General features: G+C 45.8%; 1 protein-coding gene across 2 annotated transcripts in view; it reads left to right on the top strand.

Moving 5' to 3' along the window:
• TTC12 (tetratricopeptide repeat domain 12) overlaps nt 1-21,224 on the top strand; it is a 41,711-nt gene that overhangs the window by 8,660 nt on the left and 11,827 nt on the right. The window contains exons 3-15 of one of the 2 annotated variants that reach the window (XM_054998538.1): nt 3,453-3,604; nt 5,737-5,770; nt 7,321-7,398; nt 7,970-8,091; nt 8,758-8,817; nt 11,635-11,706; nt 12,290-12,350; nt 12,543-12,731; nt 13,029-13,098; nt 14,628-14,716; nt 17,065-17,233; nt 19,417-19,509; nt 20,822-20,885. In XM_054998538.1, the coding sequence (XP_054854513.1) occupies nt 3,453-3,604; nt 5,737-5,770; nt 7,321-7,398; nt 7,970-8,091; nt 8,758-8,817; nt 11,635-11,706; nt 12,290-12,350; nt 12,543-12,731; nt 13,029-13,098; nt 14,628-14,716; nt 17,065-17,233; nt 19,417-19,509; nt 20,822-20,885 (1,253 nt within the window). Of the gene's footprint in view, nt 1-3,452; nt 3,605-5,736; nt 5,771-7,320; nt 7,399-7,969; nt 8,092-8,757; nt 8,818-11,583; nt 11,707-12,289; nt 12,351-12,542; nt 12,732-13,028; nt 13,099-14,627; nt 14,717-17,064; nt 17,234-19,416; nt 19,510-20,821; nt 20,886-21,224 lie in introns of both variants that reach the window. The other variant, XM_054998537.1, reaches the window with a different exon arrangement.

Here is a 21,224-nt window from a genome sequence, read left to right as displayed (position 1 = left end):
TATTTGAGATGTCTGCAGTTTATTTTCTTCTAATGACGTATTGAGGATATGGGCTGCCAAAACACAACTGATAGATGAGTTGCACCTTTTTCTTCAATGTTCCTGGAGCCAAAATTTGTACTATCAAAAGTGAAAAATATGCACCTGTCTTTCAAATGACCTGAGGTTTGATTTCTAAATCCTCACATGGTGCAGTCCTATGCAAAAGTGCTCCAGTCTTAACCCACTGAAACCACTAGTCTTAGATTGGAGCAACTCTGCATAGGGCTGCACTGGTAGAATCCCAGAGCTGAAAGGGGCCTTCAAGCTTTTGCACAATTCAGGAAATCCAAAGCTAGAGCAGCCTCAACAGATGGCTCTGCAGCCTCTGCTTGAAGAGCCCACCCGCTACCCTAGATAAACAGTTCCATTGTCTCACTGTTGGGAAGTTTCTTTTAATCTTCAGCTGGAATCTGGATTCCTGTAACATAAGCCCATGAGATCAAGCTTTGCCCTTGATAGCGGCAGAGAACAAGTCTTTGCCCTCTTCTATTTACATCATTTATGCCTCACTCCCCAGTGGGGACCTAAAGTGGCTTACAACATTCTCCCCTACTCCATTTTATTCTCACAACAACTCTGTGAGGTTCGTCAGAATTAAAATCACCAAGCACGTTCCCGTGACAGAGTAGGAATTCGAACCTGGGACTCTCAGATCCTAGGATGTTACTTTAAACCTATACCACACTAGCTGTCAATGTAATATCCCTTCAGGTATTTGAACAGTGTGATCATGTCCCCCCCCCCTTCCATTTTCTCTTTCTCAGGGTCAAGCTACAAGTGACGAATGACACTTGAATGGCAAGTGCCTGTTCACTTGCTGTTCAAGTGTCATTCATCACTTGTAGCTTGGCCCCCAGGCTAAGCATGGACAGTTCTTTCCCCCTTTCCTTGTGAGGCTTGTTTTCCAGATCCCCATGACCTCCAGTTTGCAAGATCTGAGCAAGGCAGTTAATCATTGGACGTCGGAAGTCGTTCATTTATAGGGTTGCCATAAGTTGGAAGCAACTTGACGGCACTTAATGCGCACAGAACTACCTGTGAACCCATTCTAATATGTCCGTCTCTCTCTTAAAAAGCAATGCCCAGAGCTGGATTGCAGCCTTCCTGTTAATTATGTCACCGTACATTTTTTGGGTCTTTGTTGCAGCTGGATCACACTGCCTGCTCTTATTCAGCTTGTGGTCACCTGCAGTTCACACATGGACTACTGCGCTGTCTCCCATCTTACACCTGTGCGTTTGATGCACTTTTCTTTGTTTTTTAAGATTTTTTTTTTTTTACAAAAGATATAGAGCGGGGTGCTTCTTTCTTGGATTGTTTAGTGATTTAGAAATTACTAAACTACCATTTGTACTAAATTACTAAAGTGACTGTAATTTCAGTTGTGCACCTGCACTTCTCACCATTCAGAAATTTTATTAAGAATTTTTAAACAAAATATAAAAAAGCTGAGGAAGAGAAATTAAAAAGAAAAAAACAAAACAAAACAACCCCCACAAAAATCCCACACAAAAATGTAAGAATATAAGAAGAAAGAATCTCTTTTCTTGGTGACCGAGTAATTCGCATTACATGTTATATACTCACACTAAAATTACCATGCGCAAAGTACCCCTCCTTTCCCACTAATTTTTTTTTTTGCCTCTTAATCTTCAAAAGCACAAATCATCATTTCTTTCTGTTTTGCAGAAAAAATTCCATTTCTAATGTCAGATTTGTGTCCATTTATTCTTTTGCGTAGAGGTTGGCTGGTTTGTCCAATGTACAGAGCAGAAGGACATTGTTGGCACATGAGCAGGGCCGGCGCCAGAAGTTTTGGCGCCTGCGGCAGCGTGCCTTGCGCCTCTGCGCGGCGTGATGACATCATCGCAGACGTCATCACGCGCCGCAGGGGGGCTGGGCGGCACGCCGACCGCCGAAGCTGCGGGCTGCTGCTGGAGCGGCGCACGGAGGCTGCTCCGTGCGTCACCCCAGCAGCAGCTCGCGGCTTCTGCGCCCGGCTGGGGTGGAGGAGCACGCAGCGGAGCTGGCATGGGCTGGCTACAGCTGCTGCTGCAGCCATCCAGCCAGCTCCGTGCCGCCGCCGCCGCACGCCCCAGCTGGGCGCAGAAGCTGCGAGCCGCTGCTTGAGCGGCGCACAGAGGCTGTGCCCGGCTGGCGTGTGTGGCGGCGGCGGCAGCAAGGGGCTGGCTGGCTGGCTGCAGCAGTAGCTGAAGGCAGCCCAGTCACTCCAGCTTCGCTGCGCGCGCCTCCACCCCCAACACCCCCTCCAGCGCCCCTCCCGTGCACACGCGCCCGAGGCCACCGCCTACCTGGCCTCCATGGGCGCGCCGGCCCTGCACATGAGGGCATATATCAGATTGGAGGATGAGCAGCTGTAAGAGCCAGAGACAGTGTAGTTGATGCCATTGGGTCCTGTAATTGTATTCCCTGGGTAGATATAGGGGCAGAGCTGGCATCTGGGTCTGGAAACGTCCAGAAACCAGTGGGAGAACACTTCAATCTACCAGGACACTCCATCAAAGACTTAAAGGTCACTGTAGTTCAACAGAAACCTTTCAAAAACAAAATCCAACGGGAGGCGGCTGAACTGGAATTCATATGCAAATTTGACTCTGTCAAGCTGGGACTGAATAGGGACTATGAATGGTTATCACATTACCACAGGTAACAGATTTCCTTTACAGAGGTGGAGTCTGGGGGAGCTCAGTGGTACCTGGCGTGGGCTTTCGGGAACCACAGATCTCTTTGTCAGATGCATCTGGCAGGGAGAGCTGTGGTTACCGAAGGCCCATACTGCATTGGAATTGGATGGTCTAGCTGTTTGGCTTCTACAAACTAACAGGGCAAACTCCTTTGAAGCCAACTGATACACACACCAAAAGGAGATGTTTACATATACTAGCAAAGAAATGTTTTGATTGCTCCCTCCCCCTCCCCCCCCAATTGCCTCTTCCCTCTCTTGCTCTTCTGTGTTTGACCAGTCTCTGTATCAGGCATCTGACGAAGAGAACTTGATTCTCGAAAGCTTATGCTACAATAAAATTGGTTAGAGCAGAACCACAAGTGACAAAAGGCACAGATTGGACACTTGTCAGCTTCCCTCAAGTTTTGATGGGAAATGTAGGCATCCTGGTCTCGCAGCTTCGCTCTCCGACTGCTGTCCAATGGACTTTTCAACTGTCACTTGTCCAACATTCCGCCAAGCTGCCTACATTTCCCATCAAAACTTGAGGGAAGCAGACAAGTGTCCAATCTGTGCCTTTTGTCACTTGTGGTTCTGCTCTTAGTCTTAAAGGTGCTACTGGACTCTTTTTGAGAATAGAGGGAGTATCTCTTGAGTGTTGTTGGGAACACCCTTCAATTTGTCTTAGACTTGCATACTTAGTTCTCTTCCCGATTCTTTGCAGGCAGGTTGATTCAAGGCTTGAGTTCCACAGACCCCGCTGTCCAGGAGAAAGCGATTGCAGCTACAGAGAGAAGACTCAGCTGTACTAAGAAGAAAGAAGAGAATGAATGTAGTCACAGGCTGGACAGAACACTCATTAATACACGGCCTTCTGTAACGTTTCCTTCTTTTTTAAAAGAGACATTTTGGGTTCCAAACACCCACACATTCAGTTGGGATGACAGAATGTGTAGCTTTTCCCCATTTTCCCCCCAACTTTGCCTGTATAGAAGAGCATCTGCGATTTTGTGGCACATTGATCATTGCTATTTCCCTTTCCAGCATGTTTCACAATTCAGTAAAACATGTTGCTACTATTTGAAAATGTCCTGTTCTAGGATTAAGAATAATTCCTATATTGATGGTTGTTGTGGGTTTTCCGGGCTGTATTGCCGTGGTCTTGGCATTGTGGTTCCTGACGTTTCGCCAGCAGCTGTGGCTGGCATCTTCAGAGGTGTAGCACCAAAAGACAGAGATCTCTCAGTGTCACAGAGTGGAAAAGATGTAGGTCATTTGTATCTACTCAGGAGGGGTGGGGTTGCGCTGAGTCATCCTGTAAGAGTTTCCCAGGGTGTGGAATGCTAATGGCGGGAGGCCTCACTGTATCCTGAGGAGGTTCTTTTGCATATGGATTGGTACTTGATGTGCTAATCTTCTCTGCAGGGCTATTGTCGAGTATAGAGTGTTTTGTTAGCCTGGTGTTTTTCAGAACTGGAAACCATGCTCTGTTCATTCTTAAGGTTTCTTCTTTCCTGTTGAAGTTTTGCTTATGCTTGTGAATTTCAGTGGCTTCCCTGTGCAGTCTGACAAAGTAGTTGGAAGTGTTGTCCAGTATTTTGGTGTCCTGGAATAAGATACTGTGCCCTGTTTGAGTTAGGCTATGTTCAGCCACTGCTGATTTTTCAAAAGAACCTCCTCAGGATACAGTGAAGCCTCCCGCCATTAGCATTCCACACCCTGGGAAACTCTTACAGGATGACTCAGCTCAACCCCACCCCTCCTGAGTAGATACAAATGACCTACATCTTTTCCACTCTGTGACACTGAGAGATCTCTGTCTTTTGGTGCTACACCTCTGAAGATGCCAGCCACAGCTGCTGGCGAAACGTCAGGAACTACAATGCCAAGACCACGGCAATACAGCCCGGAAAACCCACAACAACCATCGTTCTCCGGCCGTGAAAGCTTTCGACAATACAATTCCTATATTCTTTATCTGCTGCTGTACTGCTATTCAGTTTTGTTTTGCTTTCCTCTGATTATGTCACTGTTGGTTATAAAAGTTCAGTCCTTTTCAGTTGTTAGTTTTTGGCTTCTGCTGACAAAAGATGAATCTTCACTTGCAGCAGAAGGTGGCCCTGGGCTTCTACAGTGGCTGAGCCATATCAGATGTCAAGGAGGGAGAAAATAGTATTATTTTCTACTCGACATAAAAAACCCTTCCCTGCAAATAGAAGACAAGTCAGTCAGGGAGCTAGCCCAGCTTTGTATTTGCAGGGAGGGAGCTTTTAAGTTTCGTTTTTTTTCTAAAGCAGAGTTTAGAATACAAAACTGCGATTCTCCCACGTGTTGCCTGGAATGGCACTGTCTATTCTGCCGCTTCAGGATTCTGCCACTTCCTTCCCATTTCCCCCCTCCCTCTGCTGCATGTGTAGACGCCGCCAGCCAGACTTCCTCAGTCAGGAACGCCTCAATTGCGCTGCTTCCAATTAATGCATGTTATGCTGTCTTTTCCCTGCATTGGGGGAAAACCTTTTCAGGTCCGACTGCTAAACATTTCATTGTTGCAAGCCGGAGATTTTTCTTCACGGAAGAAACTTTAATTATGGCATGTGCAGCAACATGCTATTATTGCAGTTTAAAGTGTCAAGCCACAGCTGCCGTTTGCCCAGTTGAAGTGTCTCCGAAAGCTTTTGCCAAATTGATTTTGTATCCCAAGCCCTGAATTGTTACTTTTTCATTGTTTGTTTTCCTTCCTTCCTGTGGCTTTTTAATGCTCCTGATGGAATTAATTCTGACAGCTTTGGAAACACGGCTCGGCTGTTGAGGTATAGGTTATTACAGAGTGGTGTTTTAAGTGCCTTTGAAAAATGAGGCTGATCTGCTTTTCTCACTCCTCATATTTTTCAAGCAGTAGTTACCTTCAAACAGATAAAAGTGAAGGATCATCACTGAACAAACACACACAGTTTCCTTTTTTTCTGAGACCTCCAAGTTCACGTTTTGCTTCCATCTGTCTCTGGCAGGGTTTTTCAAATCAGGAGGGGCTGACGAATCCTGGTAAGATAAATCATATCTATGTATTTCAGATTACAATAGCACAAGGAACTCTGTGTCTTACCAAGGTTACAGCTTTCCAGATGTTGCTCATGTGGGCTTCAAGTCCGTAGTCCACGTACTGGCAGATTTTGAAGAAAGGGAGTGAAGTCCAGAACTCACAAGACTCCTTGAATGTTTCCAGTTGTTGTGTGGGGGGTGATGAGAGGAACAGATGCTGTATCAAGAGTTGGGTGCCACCCTGCCTGCAGCCCTACCCCCAGAGAGAAGGCAGATAGCCCCAGGTGTCGGGCACCAGGCCAACATGTTTCTTTCTGCTCAGGCTTTAAATCAAGGGGTTAGTCTTTTAACCTCAGTTCATAGTCTGCTTCTAGTCCAAGAACTGATTTACGAGATCATTTTAAACTGCTCAATGTTTTATGCTGTTTTTATGCTACGGCTGGGTTTCTGATGCTGGATTTTTAATGGCTTATTGATTGTTAACGACCATTGTGGGGTTTTATGTTTTTATGATGTTTTGCTTTGTAAGCCACTACAAGCTGGTTCTCCGGAGAGACAGCATACGGAATGGTGCTGCTTCTGGCACGAGTCCTGAGAGCCTCTGAATGGGCTCAGGGCTGTGCGTGTCGATGTGCATCAGGACCTGTTCCTGGCCTCGCCACCCACTCCCTGTCTCTGACTCCAGTTGATAGGATGGATTTATTTACTTATTTAAACCACTCGTATGCCACGTTCTAAGCAAATAGGCTCCCCAAGGCAGCGGACTTTTAAAAAATTAAAAGGTTTTTAACAAATTTAATTTTTTTAAAAAAATAATATAATATGAAAATAATCCAATGAAAGCACCTACATAAACACACAACATCAAGAACAAGGAGGACAGCCAATAACAGTTACTGGAGGTATGCCAAATGAAACACACAAACAAAAAGGCTCCACTACTAGCTGAAGACAGCAACAGAAGGGGATGTATTCCCCTGGGGAGGGAGTTCCAAAGTTTGGGCATCACAATTGAAAGGGCCCTTTCACAGGTTGCCACCAGCCTATCCTTAGACGGTGAAGCAGGGCCTCCAAAGATGAATGGAGTGAACGGGCAGGTTCGTATGCAAGCATGTTGATCTTAATTTAGCAACTACCAGAACTGTGTAAGTCCAGGGCCCACTTTTTCCTTTTCGCTTCCAAAGTCAGAACTACTTCAGTGGGTTGACAGACATCTACGTAACAAGTGTAAATGGCTTGCCTTGTCTTCAATACATCGGAAGGGGACGTTCAGCAAAGGTTATTATATCGCTTCATTATCCAGAGATTAGAAGCCCCCATCTTCTAGAAATGTTGCTCTTTTCAAAGGCAGGGATTAAAATCACTGCCACAATTACGAGTTTCCATACATTTGAGCTTATTACCCCAAATCCGATTTTGTATCGCATTAATGAAAAGCCCCTTTGGAGTTCCATTTCACATCTCAGAAATGACTTTGCTTTCTTTTGCAATCTGTTTTTTCAAAGAGATCACACTCCTTTATTTTTATTGAACTTCTCCGTCCACTCTTTCAGAGAGCTTCATGGTTGCTTTAGAAAAGGATGCCAAAGAGCGAGCCAGGAGAAGGAAAGAGAACGAGGCCGTTGCCAATGGTAACACTTGAACAATGAAATTTTGGGGAGATGGGGGTAGGGAGAGAGCACCTTGGCAATAGGTTGAGTGCTAGAATTCAAACTGAACATCTTTTGGTGTTACAAAGCTCTGACGGGAAACACCTCGCACATTCCAGACCACCGGCTTTCTTGTGACTAGCTCTGGTAAATCGTTTCTTCAATCAAAGAATAATTTTTCATTTGCCTTATCTTATGTCATCATGTGTAGCCAAAAATAGCCAAATGGTGTTCACAGAATCATTGTGTCACAATGCTGCAATAACAAAGTGAGTTTGTCATTAAAAGAGAGTTTGTGACACGGCTGCCCCTCTGGAATTTGTAATTAACGTAATGTTATGAATGAGTTGGAGCGAAAGAACTAGGTGGCTGTTGTGAATCACTCTAACAAGCTCAGGTCCGTCTCTTTGCCACCCTGTACACTTTCTAATCAAGGCTCTAATGAAGAGTGTATGAGTTCAATTCTATACTGTCTCCCAATGAAAAGTCCCCCAGGTGTTTTACAATACAATCAATACAAGGGCAGTTTTGTTTATGGCTTTCCCCTCTGCAGCACTGAAACAACAGGGGAACGAGGCTTTCGGCAAAGGAGACTATGAAGCGGCTGTCCAGAAATACACAGAAGGCCTGAAGAAGCAGAAGGATATGCAGGTGCTGTACACCAACAGAGTGCAGGTCAGTGTGGTACAAAAGCAGTGGCTGTGCTTGTGGGCTTTTCGGTATAAATTAGAGCCAAAACACACGTTAAGAAATACTCAGGTTCAGCACGTGTTCTCTTACCTCAAGGTTTGCCGGGATCTGTAGGCGTCCTGGAAGCTTAAAGTTTAGCATTTACAGAGCAGCAAAAAGGGGAAGGGAAATACAGGCGCCTGTATTTTAAGCTTTAAGCTTCCAGGACGCCTTTAAGCTTCCAGGACGCTTACAGATCCTTTAAGCTTCCAAGGACTTTAAGCTTCCAGGACCCCTACAGATCTTTAAGCTTCCAGGACGCCTACTTTAAGCTTCCAGGACGCCTACAGATCCTGGCAAACCTTGAGGTAAGAGAACATGTGCTGAACCTGGGTATTTCTTAACGTGTGTTTTGGCTCTTAGTCTCTGCAGCTTTTGGGTCCGCCCAGGCCTCATTCACCTTCCTTCCATCACATTTGGAATTGGTCCTCTGCTCCTGCTAGGTGTTGTGGGTTAGAAAGGCGCCCCTTGTTTTCAAGTATTGCAGGACTGTATGGCCTTGGTTCGGCTACCATCACCCTCACGTTTTGTTTATTTATGTATTTAAAGTATTTATTCTGGCTAGCAATGTCGCTCAAGTTGTCCTGCCTCTGCTGGTTCATTTTGTTTCAGGCTCACATCAAGTTGCAGGAGTACGAAAAAGCCATCCATGACTGTGAATGGGCGTTAAGAGTAAGAATTTCCTATCTTTTTACACCAGCTTGTGTTAGAGAGGGAAAGCAGGTGGCTAGGTGAATCTGGCCTCGAAGTGTGGATGGCTTTAAACTATAGCTGTGAATAGATTAGAAGTGATACGGATTTTTAAAAGTACTCTTCTTTAATTTTATTTTCCCTAACAGCCATCACCTTCCATTAATTAAGACACCAAACTGTGATCAATGAAGAAATGTAAGCTTTGTTTCATAAGTAAAGCCCAGATACTCTGCCATGTTAGGACATAAGCATAAAGATCAGCCATAGCAGAGGATCTTACATGCTTTCAAAGCTAATTGTTTACAGAATAAAAGATAAAATTGTTATACAAAGCTAATACAAATAATTCTTCCAAATCAAATTCTTCAGGAGACGTGGCACCCAAGCAGGCCTGATTGACAAGACGGTGAACTGTCTCTGTAATATACACATGCTACCTTCCTGGTGCCACACAGGAGTTTTGGGTGTCTTCCTGAGAGGGTGCTTATCCAAGGTTAATTCTTGAGTACAAAAAAGAAAAAGAAAAACAAGAGAGAGATGGTTCTTACTGTAGGGCTTCCTGACCTGCAGTGTTCAGTGTTTTAAACTGTGTCAGAAGAAATCTGCTTACAAAGAAAAGCTTTTGCCTCCTGTGTGAGAGGGCAGCTCCAGTAAAGCTCATACATAGGTCTTTGGACTAGGGGGTCATAAAAAAAATCCCGTTACAAGAAGCTCGTTCACTCTTCTCTGTTTCATAACCCTCCTTTTACTTACGTGCACACATCTGTATCGCTTTGTGATTACCCTGCAGATCACACGCACTCACTCGTTCCCTCCCCAGTTCCCGATTCTGTGAAGTAGAAGTAACATGAGGCCAAATGATTCTTAAAACTCTCTCTTGTAATTCCATGGTTTTAATAATATGGATTAAAATCAGGGCTTTTTTTCAGCGGGAATGCAGTGGAACGGAGTTCTGGCACCTCTTAAAAATGGTCACATGGCTGGTGGCCCCGCCCCCTGATCTCCAGACAGAGGGGAGTTTAGACTGCCCTCCGTGCCGCCGAGTGGCACGGAGGGCAATCTAAACTCCCCTCTGTCTGGAGATCAGGGGGCGGGGCCACTGGCCATGTGACCATTTTCTCCGGGGGCAATTTAAATTTTAAAAAACTACCCCCTTGTTCCAGCTGACCCAAAGTGATGTCATTGTGTGGTCCTGAGTTCCACCACTGAGCTCCACTACCTCTTTTCCCAGAAAAAAAGCCCTGATTAAAATAACATGTGGTGCATCCTCACAGAACAATTAAAAGTCTTGCTGGGGACAATTTTCATCTTCCCAGGAAAAACATAAATGAGATGCTTGATAACCTGAAGTAGATGTTAACATTTATATTCCTGCTTAATAGAACCAGTCTCCAAGCTTTTTCTTTTTAAAATTCAAATATTTAATTAAAGATGGATGTAATTAATGGTAAATTAATTTATCTATCTGGCAGCATCTCTTGAGATGTTTAACAACATGAACGTAATATGCTGGTTCAATTCTCCCAGTCAGATGATTTTGCACGCTAAGTGATTTTTAAAGCTCTTCATTTCAATTACTTGACATATCTTAATTATGCAAGCTCAGATGTATCAGGATATTCATACTTTGTGGTATTCAGTTGAGACGGAAGAGCCCAGTCAGTCCGCTCGTGTTCGGAGCCTCTTGTTCCTTGCTTGTTTCTGCAAAGGCTGTCCTCAGAGTCCCAACTTCCATGGTCTCAGGTCCTTCTGCAGTCGCCCCGGCGAGATCCATTCAGGCAGCTGCAGTCATGCCCCTTGGCCTACTCTTTCTAAAGTTCTTTGGGTGTGCTACACAGCTGGGAGGGGGAAGTGTGCAAGCCACATGTAACTTCTGCCCGCTCTTAAGCATGGTAGGTGATGAGGTTATGCAGTCAGCATAACGATGCAAAGAACTTTGGTCACTGTGCCAAGCTGAGCAGTGGTGACACCGTCCATCCAGTTCTGGTTACCTGCTCGCCTCCCCTGCAACAAATGCTAGTTGCATGCCTTCCCCAGCTGCCATCCTCCAAGCGCCTCCAGCGGAGGGCTCCGTTCACTTTCAGTGCTGCCATCCCAGCTGTTTTCCTTTCAGATGAGAAGAAAGACTCACGTCAACTTAGAAATGGAAATCTTGAAAGCTTTCTGAAAGATTGTTTCCCCTGTCATTTCTAATACCGTAAGTGCCATTGATTTAGGGGGCCTGGCTAGACAGCAAGTCAGCGACAGCAAAGCAAAACTGCCACTTTCCAAATGTTGGGTGCGAGTGTGTCAGCCTCAACAATGACCACATTTCAGTATAATTTAGTTGGGCTGTCTGAACGCTGTTTTACCTGGCCAGATGCAAGTCACCCTAAGAGATTAGAGCCATTTCTAGGACTAGTGCTTGTAACTCCAAGAGCGCACTGCTGGCTTCTAATTCAAAAGCAGCTCTACGAGTTCCCTGTACAATAGCTGAGCATGGCCAACGCTTGCGTGTCACTCTACCCACACACCTGTCTGGATTATTAAAGGGCATAGCTGTCAGTGTGATGCAGTACTTAACGTGTTTGTGTTGGCTGTTTTGTGCTGAAGCGAGATTTCTTCTACTAATGGTAGGCACTCGACAAACACTTGTACTTTGCCCTGGTCAGGTGAAGACTTTGTCATAAAACGGAAACCTAGCAATAGTTCCTTAAGCATATGAAGCCATTCCCATTTGTATTACAAGTCTTATTGTATTGCTAGATCACTGGCAAAAGTGATACGCGTTTTGCTGAACAATTCTGTTTAATGCAGTGTGATGAAAAAGACCTCAAAGCCTTCTTTCACATGGGGAAAGCATACTTGGCATTGAAGCAGTACAGTAAGGTAAGGCAAGGCCTGCAAACTTTTGGCAGTTCCTCCTGTTCAATACCATGTTCTTGCTCAGTAAATGTGGGAGATCTCCACTCGTTTAGAAGGCCGCACAGTTTATATCTGCATCAGCACCACTGTCCTGCTTATTTTGATGCTCCTTTTATTTAAAAACAAAACTGTAAGGAATTCAAGTATGCTAAGATGCCTTTTTCTTGTGCAGTCATGTTCAAAATATGTAAGCAAGCTGCTTTTGCTGTTAACTTGTTGACTAAAATGTAGGAAAACCTCTTTTAAAAGCTGGGTTTTAAATTATTTTTGCTCCCAGTCTAACTGCTGAAAAAGGTGGGTCGATGGAAACTGGGTCTGAGTTAGGGGTGCCCAAGAGAAATTCACTTCTTACTTCCTGTCTTCCTGTAATTGCTTTGCAAGACAAATAGGAGAGACAAGACAGACAAGACTTCTGATTTAAATTACATGGAACTTGACTATATATGGCAGTAGTCACTGGCTCGGGTTTTGCATTGTGTATGTGTGTGTTTGACACCCTCTCTCCTTTAATTGGTCGTCACCTAAAATCCCGTCTTTGTTCTTTAAGTCCAGGGAGTGCTATGCGAAGATTTTAGAAATTGATCCCCATAAAGAGAAGCTGTGCAAAGGTAAGGAGCCCTCTAATCTCTCTGCTACGATCACCCTGCTATCAGGTGATACTGAAGCACGTTGCACCCTTTCGCTTGTGCCTTTGGCTGTCCTTACTGAGTGGCCATGTACCCTCGTTCAATCTCATTCTGTTCGTTTTTGCTATCTGCTCCGCATCCTGCTTGTTTTGACGTGAGCCTTTCAATGTTCAGATTGCCTCCATGAAGTAGACTTGGAAGAAAAAAAGCAGCGCGAGGAAGAGAAAGCCACAGAGGAGTTTGAATCTGGAAGGTGCACAGCTGTGTCGGTGAACACGTTGCTCCAGAAGCTCAGCAGGCCTAACGAAAATGCCCTTTTTTATGCGGGTGGGATTCAGCTTTTGGCTAATACAGTACAAGATGGTGAGTCCTCTTCTTTCCCTCTGGACACTCGAGGCAAAGGCTTCGCTGCTGGCCGATGAGGGCCTTGAGTCTGAGTTGTTCTCTGCAGCTGGCCTCAGAGTGCTGCCTGCTGATATCCCCAGGACGGAGTATTGCGAATAGTGTGTTGTTTTCGTCTGTTGTGTCATTTTCATCTGTCAAGAGGATTGCTTTAGTGACCTTGTCACTTAACACTGGGGTGGGGGCGAGGAGGAGTCTGCCTTCATGTGAGGCACTTTAGACCATGAACCTGACTTCTTATCTCTGTACTTGTTACAGGCACTGAACAGACCATATTTAGGACAAACAATGGATTCAGTATCATCAATGACAACGAGGTCATAAGGCGGTAAGGGCTGTCTTCAGGAGAAGAGTCGGGTGTTTACAGTGGGAACAAACAGAAAAGCTGCTTGCGAGGAACACTATCTCTGTATGAAATTCAGATGGGCTGATCAGCAGATAGCGCAGCAGCCACTGCAGCCTTACTGACTTCTAGGTGGCCTTTAAGACTCAATAGTGCTCTTCTGGAGGCATCACAGAAAAAACTTGCTTCCGTGCTTTTTCCACACTACTTCTGGGGGGTTAGCCTGTTTAATTGGTTTGGTCCAAAGGCAAGAGTAGCTTAGCAAAAAACAGCATGAAAGGGTGTCGAATGCGGGAGCCGTGAAGCGCTGTGGGCATTCACACAGAACCGAACAGGGGCAGAAGCCGTGGCTGTGCCGAAGGCAGCAGAGCTCTGTCGATGGCTGTGTTCTGACCGCTGGAACCTTTTTCTGGCCACCTTTTTCATTTGTTCCGCTCAGGGGAATGGATCTTCCTGTAAGATTTGTACTTTCTTTGCTCCTTATTGATTGGTTGTGTCACTTTGGATTTGTGTTTGATTTCACTTCTTGCTGAGCAATAATTCTCAGCTGCCTCCTGCAGTTGTGTCATGCAAGGCCCAGAAGAAATTAAAACAAACCAACAAACATTTGCTTGCTGCCAGTTCTTTGGGAAACCAATCAAGGAGAATAGCAGAGAGTCCCATAGCACCTTTAAGACTAACCAACTTTATTGTAGCATAAGCTTTCGAGAGCCACAGCTCTCTTTGTTAGATGCAACTTTATTGTAGCATAAGCTTTTGAGAGCCACAGCTGTCTTCATCAGATGCAAGAAAGCTGTGACTCTCGAAAGCTGCTGTTACAATAAAGTTGGTTAGTCTTAAAGGTGCTATGGGATTCTTTGCTATTTTGCTACTGCAGACTAATATGGCTAACTCCTCTGGATCTACAATCCAGGAGAGCGATTTAGTGGAAAGAGTGCCGGAGAGTGAGGGGAGCGAAGGCTGCCTGTGAGGAGGAGTTAATGGCAACAGAGCCTGGATGTGTTTAGCTGGTCCAGGAGAAATCTTTGAATGGTCCTAGTGGGAGAGGTGAGGGAAGGCCCTTTGCAGAATGCCTGATGCAATGTTGAGACTTGGATTAAAGCGTTCAGAGCCTGTTCACAGCTCTCATTTTTTTAAAAAAACAACCACTTAGAAATATGCCCTCTTAGGAAAGTGCCACCTGCCGTTGCTGACACTGGGGGATTTTGCCTCTTCCCAGCACCTCTCCAGGATGGCCTGTTGAAGCCTCCCTAGGCATATGCTGCAACTCAGTTTGACTTCTTTGGGAATGAATGCTGGGCCAGCAGGCCTTCTCTGTCAGAGCCAGCATGGTGTAATGGTCAGAATGGGATTCTGCTGTGAATCCCATTGGACGGCCTTGGTTTAGTCACTCTTTCTCAGACTAACCTGACTAAACCCGCACCCGCTGCTTTTATACATAAAAGACAACACCAGACTGCGCCTGTGACCTGCCCCCTTTCCCTTGCTGTTTACAAAACCTGTTCATTTTCCAGCGCTTTCAGTCCTGAGATGAAATCCCCTGCCGAAGTGGAACTGTCTCTCTCCCTTATCCTCCTGTGGCAAGCAGTCTGCAAAGAGAATGGTAATCAGTGCGAATCCCTTTTAATGTACTACCAATATGAGACTGGCTACGTTGGAGGGTTTTGTTTGCAATGAGTCCTGCTCCCGTGGGTGGCCGCGATGCCTCGATCTTGCTCAGCACCAGAGATTTATGGGTCAAATATAATGACAGCGAGCAGTCAGCATTAGCAGTGATCCCGGAGATGCCCCCCCTGCCCCCCCATGTCTGTCAAACTTTCCCAAGTGGCTTAGAGAGAACTTCTGCTGCAGAGATGCTGCTTCCTTCTCAGCCTGCTGTGTGGGTTTTCTCCGATGACAAGTGCGCTTTCTTCGCTGATTGTTGTAAGTCCGGGTTCTTTTCAGCTCACTGTAGCAAGGTCATCTCTCTGTGTCAGATGAGATCATCACTGGAGATGGGTTTTGCCGGAACGGAGCCAAAACAACCCCCTACAACTTTGCTACCATGTCTGCTTCCCTGTTGGAAGTTTTTTTGGAGGGGGTCGGGATTTGCAAAAAGGGCTGCTTATTGGCAGCAGCAGCTGTTCTCTTTGCTACTTCTGGCCATCATTTTGTCTTTTTTTTAAGAAACCATAAGATTGCAGAGTAAAGGCAGGAAGCAAGGCCCTTGTGGGGTTTTGGCTTTCAGTGTTATCGTACAGTCAAAGTTATTGATAATTACATCACGCCATCTTGAAATCAAAGTGAAGGCAGGAAGCTCTGACGCAGGATCAGGCCTGAAGCCACATTGATGTTTCTTGCCTGCCCTCTCACATCTTCTTCTAAAATTGAGAAAAATGGGTGTCCCGTGACAAAGGGGAGCACAGTTGCCGTCTCTGACAGGACCACAGACAGGGCTAGAAAAGTGGTCTGGGAGGCTTTTGTGAAACTCCCCAAGCCCAATAAATTCAACTAACAAGCGGAAACTTGATCTTCACAAAAGAGAGGTACTACTGGTGGGGGAAGGTTTGACCCAGGAATGGCGATAGCTCCTCTTCTGGATGGAGTTGCATTCCCGCTAAAGGTTTATAGCTCGGGGTACTGCTGGATCAGAGCCTCCCGTTGGATAAACAAGTGGCTGTGGTGACCAGGGGTGCCTGCTACCAGTTTTGACTGATGAGCCAACTGCTGCCCTTCCTGGGAAGGAAAGATCTTGCCACTGTGGTTGCATGCCCTGGTAATGTCCAGATTAGATTACTGCAACACGCTCCTTGTGGGGCTGCCCTTGAAGACTGTCTAAAAACTGCAATTGGTACAGAATGCTTGGCAAGAGTATTGATTGGACTGGGTCATAGAGGCCATACCGCTCCTGTCTTGTTCCATCGACACTAGCTCCCAGTTTGTTTCCGAGCCCAATTTGAGGTGCTTGGTATTGACCTTTTTAGCCCTATGTGGTTTAGGACCGGTATACCTTAAGGACCACCTTCTCCCATATGAACCTACCCGTCGACTTTGGTTATTTTCGGAGGCCTTGCTTTAGATGCCCTGACCCTCTGAGGCTAGTTGAGTGGCAAGCCAAGAATGGGCCTTCTTGGTTCTAGCACTGAAACTTTGGAATTCCCTCCCCAGGGAGATTCACCTGTCTCCCTCTGTCATTGTCTTCCACCAGCTGATAAAGACTTGTTTGTTATATCCCCAGCAAACTCTTATTTGCTCTCCTCCCTGTGTGTTTGTGTTTGTTTATATGTTTTTATTGTATGTATATATAAATTTAAAATGTTATTTTAATGTTTTAATATCCATTGTTCATTTCCTAGGGGACCCTATTTTGGGTGGAAAGGTGACATATAAACGTTTTCAATAAATAAATAAAATTTAACCCCTTCTGAGGCCAGCTGTCTTTCATATCCATGCAGATCAGAAGACCCCCTGCCTTGAGATCCACCTGGCAGTTTTGTCTCTGTGTCACTCTTGAGACTCAGGTCTGGCTGGTTTAAAGCATCTGTTCAGGTCTCTGCAGAATACAGGCTGGGCAGCAGGCCTTGTATTTCCTTCTGCTTCAGAGAAGGGAGAGAGAGAAAGGAGAATATATTAACTTCTGGGGCGTGAAGTTGCCCAAATCTGCTTCAGTTCACACTTCTTGTGTCCTCAAGTATTTGCTTGAAAGGTGGATCTAAATGAGATGAGGATTGCTTGCCATGCATGTATAAGTGATATAATCTGCCCTTTAGAAACGGGAAGGGAGGAGAGAAGGTGAGCAACAGAACAGCATACCCTTGCCGCCTTGTCACTCGAGTGGATCCTTCCTTCAAGCAGAGACAGAAAAATGTTCTCACACCTGAGTGATTTCCTGGACGGTGAATGTAAATGCTGATAAAGCCTTTTAGAGCATCTGGTGTGACTGGCCACCCTTTCTTATTTTTCCCTTTTCAGAGGAGAACCAGCGCCTACTTCTAACTCACCCCTATGTGAACCTGCAGCTTCCCACTCTGCTACTTTCTGAGGTGTCCGAAATCCAAGAACAGTGCTTGGCCCTGCTGACTCTCTATGCACAGACAGAGAACGGAAGGAGCCTGCTGATCAGACACCTGAACCTAACCAAGTACTTACCATGTTTAAATCAGAATCTCTTGTGTGCTTATAGCTGCCTATTCAGCAGAAGCGTGGAGTAGCCACTACACCTCTGCAGAAAAATAGCCATGCCTGAGAATCTGGACCCGTTTCTAGGCTAAGCCTCCTGGGGCTCAGACAGTCTGGAAAGAGTCACAGCCCAGCCTCATATGTATGTGTCCCCAGTCCAGTGACAACAAGTGCTCAGGATGGTTGGGGCAGCCTTCTCGTTTCTCATGGAGGAAAAGTCAGCTGCCTCCAAAAGTTTGCCTTTGGAGGAGAAATCAGAACGGACTTTGTGGAGCCTCGTTTTACCCTCTTCTCAGCTTCTGAAGGCAAAAGGATGAGCCTGCTTCTGCCCCCCAGGCGCCATTTCAGTGGTATCGCAGGACAAGAGCACCTCCAGAGATAGTCCTGCAGGCAGGGGAAGCAAGGTGGACTACTTAGAGGGGAGGGGAGGAAAGAGCAAAAACATGGTGGTTGGTGCCAACATTATTTGAAGCAAGAGCCCCAGCAGAGCGCTGAGACCTACCGAGGAGGGAGATTGAGCGAGGGCAGGCTGGCATGGGAGGCCAAGGTCCAGGAGGAGGAGAGAAGGGAAATGTGAAGGTCTCTCCTCTTTTCACTCCACGCAGCTAGTCAAACAGCAGGGGAAGAAGACCCTTTACTTTTTTCAAGAAGTGGTCGTTTTCATACCCAAGCACATTTTTGCAGTTCCAGTCTCAAGATGTTCAACATAAATGCATATTCTGGGCAACTTTTACCTATTAACGTGGGTTGGAGGGAAGACACAGTTGCATCCATATAGCTCTTGATTTGGACCGTCTCTCACTTCCTTTTGTACACCTGGAAATTCATGCTGGTGCAAGTTCAGTTGCTAATTGGAATTTATGCACATTTGTAGGATTTCAGTAAGTTATTGAAGAGAATTAATAAACAGGAGGTGATCTGCCCGTCCTTGCCATTTTTAACTTGTCCACCCCCATTCCTGGCAATTTGAAGAATGCTGTATTTCAATACAGCACTTTGAAATACCAGACGAACAAAAGGGTTTTCCAGTGGCCGTAATGACATTCTACAAATTATGCTCCAACAGCACCTACTTTTTTTTCAAAAATAATTGTTATTATTCATGTGATAAGTGAAAATTTTAGCGAGCCAGCCTCTTTTGTTCACTTCTGCAGAAAGATCCTGCTGTTTGCTTCTAGTGCTGGCCGCTCACCCTTCCCACCGATGTAATTTGTCTCCGCTGAAAATAAACGCCTTCATGACGTGCCTAAAAACTTGTTCCTGTGCTCCTTTTCCATGTGACAGGAGGTGCCTCAGAGTTATCCAGACTGGCCTTTGGAATGTGGGAAAGTGATTGCCTCGTGTGCTTTGCTGTGAGCACAACTTGGGCTCAGTGGCCCTGCAGAGCCAGGGCCCATGAGGGCTTGTGTTTTACTGGCAGGTTCCCCCTGAGTTTCAGGTGGCTCAGCTTGGATTCTGGGTTGTGTTATGCATGGCAGTGTACTGCCTGTAGCATTGCCCTCTGAGCAGCTCTGCATCTATTGTATACCGGCATTAGAGATGGGCACGAATCGAATTATGACCCAAAAAACCACACGAACCAGGCTGGTTCGTGGTTTGCAAACCAGTGGTTCGTGAAAGCTCGTTTCCACAAACTTTCATGAACTGATCTACTGGTTCATTTGGGTCATAAAGAGGCAGTTTAAATGGCCATTTCCCCAGGGATTCCACACACCCCCCCCCCCGTTGCCGCCTGCCAGCTGATAGTTTGAAGGGACCTGCTGCTTGCAAGCTGCAGGGCCCTTTAAGCTGCCCAAACCCCAGGGGCAGCTGATAGTTTAAAGGGACCTGCCACTTGCAAGGCAGAAAAGAGCCCTTTAAACTGTCAAATGCCCCTTTTCCTGCCACTGCTAAGCGGCCGGAAAGGGGCATTTAAACCCCACGAACCACGAACTGGTTCGTAAACTTGCCCCAGTTTGCAAGAGTTCGTGGTTCCTGGTTCGTGAAATTCCACGAACCACGAACCTCATGGTTTGTTTTTTTTGTCGTTTGTGCCCATCTCTAACCAGCATGTCTCTGTAGGTTTTATACTGCTCATGTCATTGCCTCAGCTGATGATAGCTTTTCTAGCCCCTTTGAGCAAAGGCACATCATCTTCTTTTCTAGGTGGCTGCAGACGTTGATGTCCTTCATTCATTTTTCCGATAGCAGAGCTAGTTCTGCAATGAACCTGCTGACCAGCCTAGTCACAGAGGAGAAGTAAGTGGCGTTTTTTTCACCTTCACCCTTATTTGGAGCTGTGGCTTTAAATGATGACCCCCCCCACCCCCCCACCCCCCAGCCTTCATAGCAAATATAGACACTCTAAAGCAAGATTTCCATCCTGTGCCATCGCTAGTAGCAGATGAGTCATTGAGCAAGGTTTGAGTCCAATAGCACCTTAAAGGCCAGCCAAGTCAGAGCCCCCTTTGTCGGACAGCAGGTAAGAAGATGCTCATTTAAAGGGCTTTTGAGCCCATAAAAGAGGCTTCAGAAGGCTTGGAAGTCTGGTCCAAGTGGCCTCGACTTGTGCAGTGGAGCTTGGCTGTCTCCTCGGGCAGCTCTTTAACATGGCCTCCTTTCAGGTAATCTTAAACAACTCCTCACTCGCAATAATGTCCTTCCTAACAGAGACAGATTCTTGGACCAGGGCCTGCAGTTAATTGGGACGTTGACTCTGTCCCCATACTCACTCCGGCCACACAATCACTGGGCCTAACAACACCAGTTATATCATCTTAGGCTAATTCACTTGTTCATCTTCCAGCGTTATATACGCTATCAAGTGTCAGCAATGCCCTTCCCCTCTATACAGTGAACAAATAAGTCAGTCCCTGCACAAAAGAATAGATGGACATAAAATCACAGCGCTCAAAAACAAGTGAGAGAATACTTTAATCGTCCAGGACATTCTATCGCTGACCTGAAAGTGGCTGTCCTTAAAGACAGAAATTTTGAGGGAAGTTTACAAAGTGAGATTGCTGAAATGGAGTTAATTCACAAATTCGGAACAATGGACACCCCCCACACCAGGACTGAATATGATGCTAGTTTCTGATCTAATCAAGCTGTATGGTACCTTGACCAGTCCTAACTCCCTTCTTTGCTTCACCCACCCAACTCTTGACTGGGATATAAAAGCACAGGGATCTCTACAGGGGGCTTTGACTTTCAGAAGCGTATACCTTGAACATCTTGTTGGTCTCTAAGGTGCCACGGGACTCAAATCCTATTGTTTCCCATGTTTGTCCCCCTTTCTCTGTCTCCTAAGGTAGGCTAACACATGAAGGTTTCCGCTGACTGTTGTCATTTTTCCAGCTTGTCGAAGACATGGGGGCTGTGAAGTTCATTGCACCTTGCCCCCTTCAGCTTCTTATTGATTCCTGTAACTTAATGTCCACTTTAAGGAGACTAGGAGAAGACTGCTGCTTGGGCAACAGACTGGAAAGTCTTGGCAGCATATTCATGCCCAAGAGGGTGTGTGTTGGTTCTCAAGAGCCTAAGATTAAAATCGGTTGTGTTTTGCCAACAGGTTCAAAATCCAGTGCCGTGTCAAACTCTCCACTGAGGTATTGCCACTGTTCGCACAACTGTTGGTAAGAAAGATCCCCTGCCTTCACATACTTTGCTGCGAAGTACTATTTGTGTCCAGTTTCTGTCTTGCAGTCGTGTTTCGTTTCTGCAGTGACTGTTCATGGCTCAAATAGAAACAATCGCTACAGTTCTGGCAACTGACAAGCAGAATCCAAAAGTCAAAAGTAGGCAGAAACTAAATCCTATCATATTTTTGCCTCAACTCATGCAGCATGGATGTCTCCTGGAGTTCAAACTCAGAACCCCTCAGCACTGCAGCAGGAGCTGCTTGAGTCTCACGTGAACTGGCCATTCGGTTGTCTTTTGGTTTTTGCCCCTCTTCGCCTTATCTTAGCTAATTT

Source organism: Eublepharis macularius, chromosome 14 (genome assembly GCF_028583425.1).
Source record: "Eublepharis macularius isolate TG4126 chromosome 14, MPM_Emac_v1.0, whole genome shotgun sequence".
NCBI lineage: Eukaryota > Metazoa > Chordata > Lepidosauria > Squamata > Eublepharidae > Eublepharis > Eublepharis macularius.
This window is presented reverse-complemented; position numbering and strand designations above follow the sequence as displayed.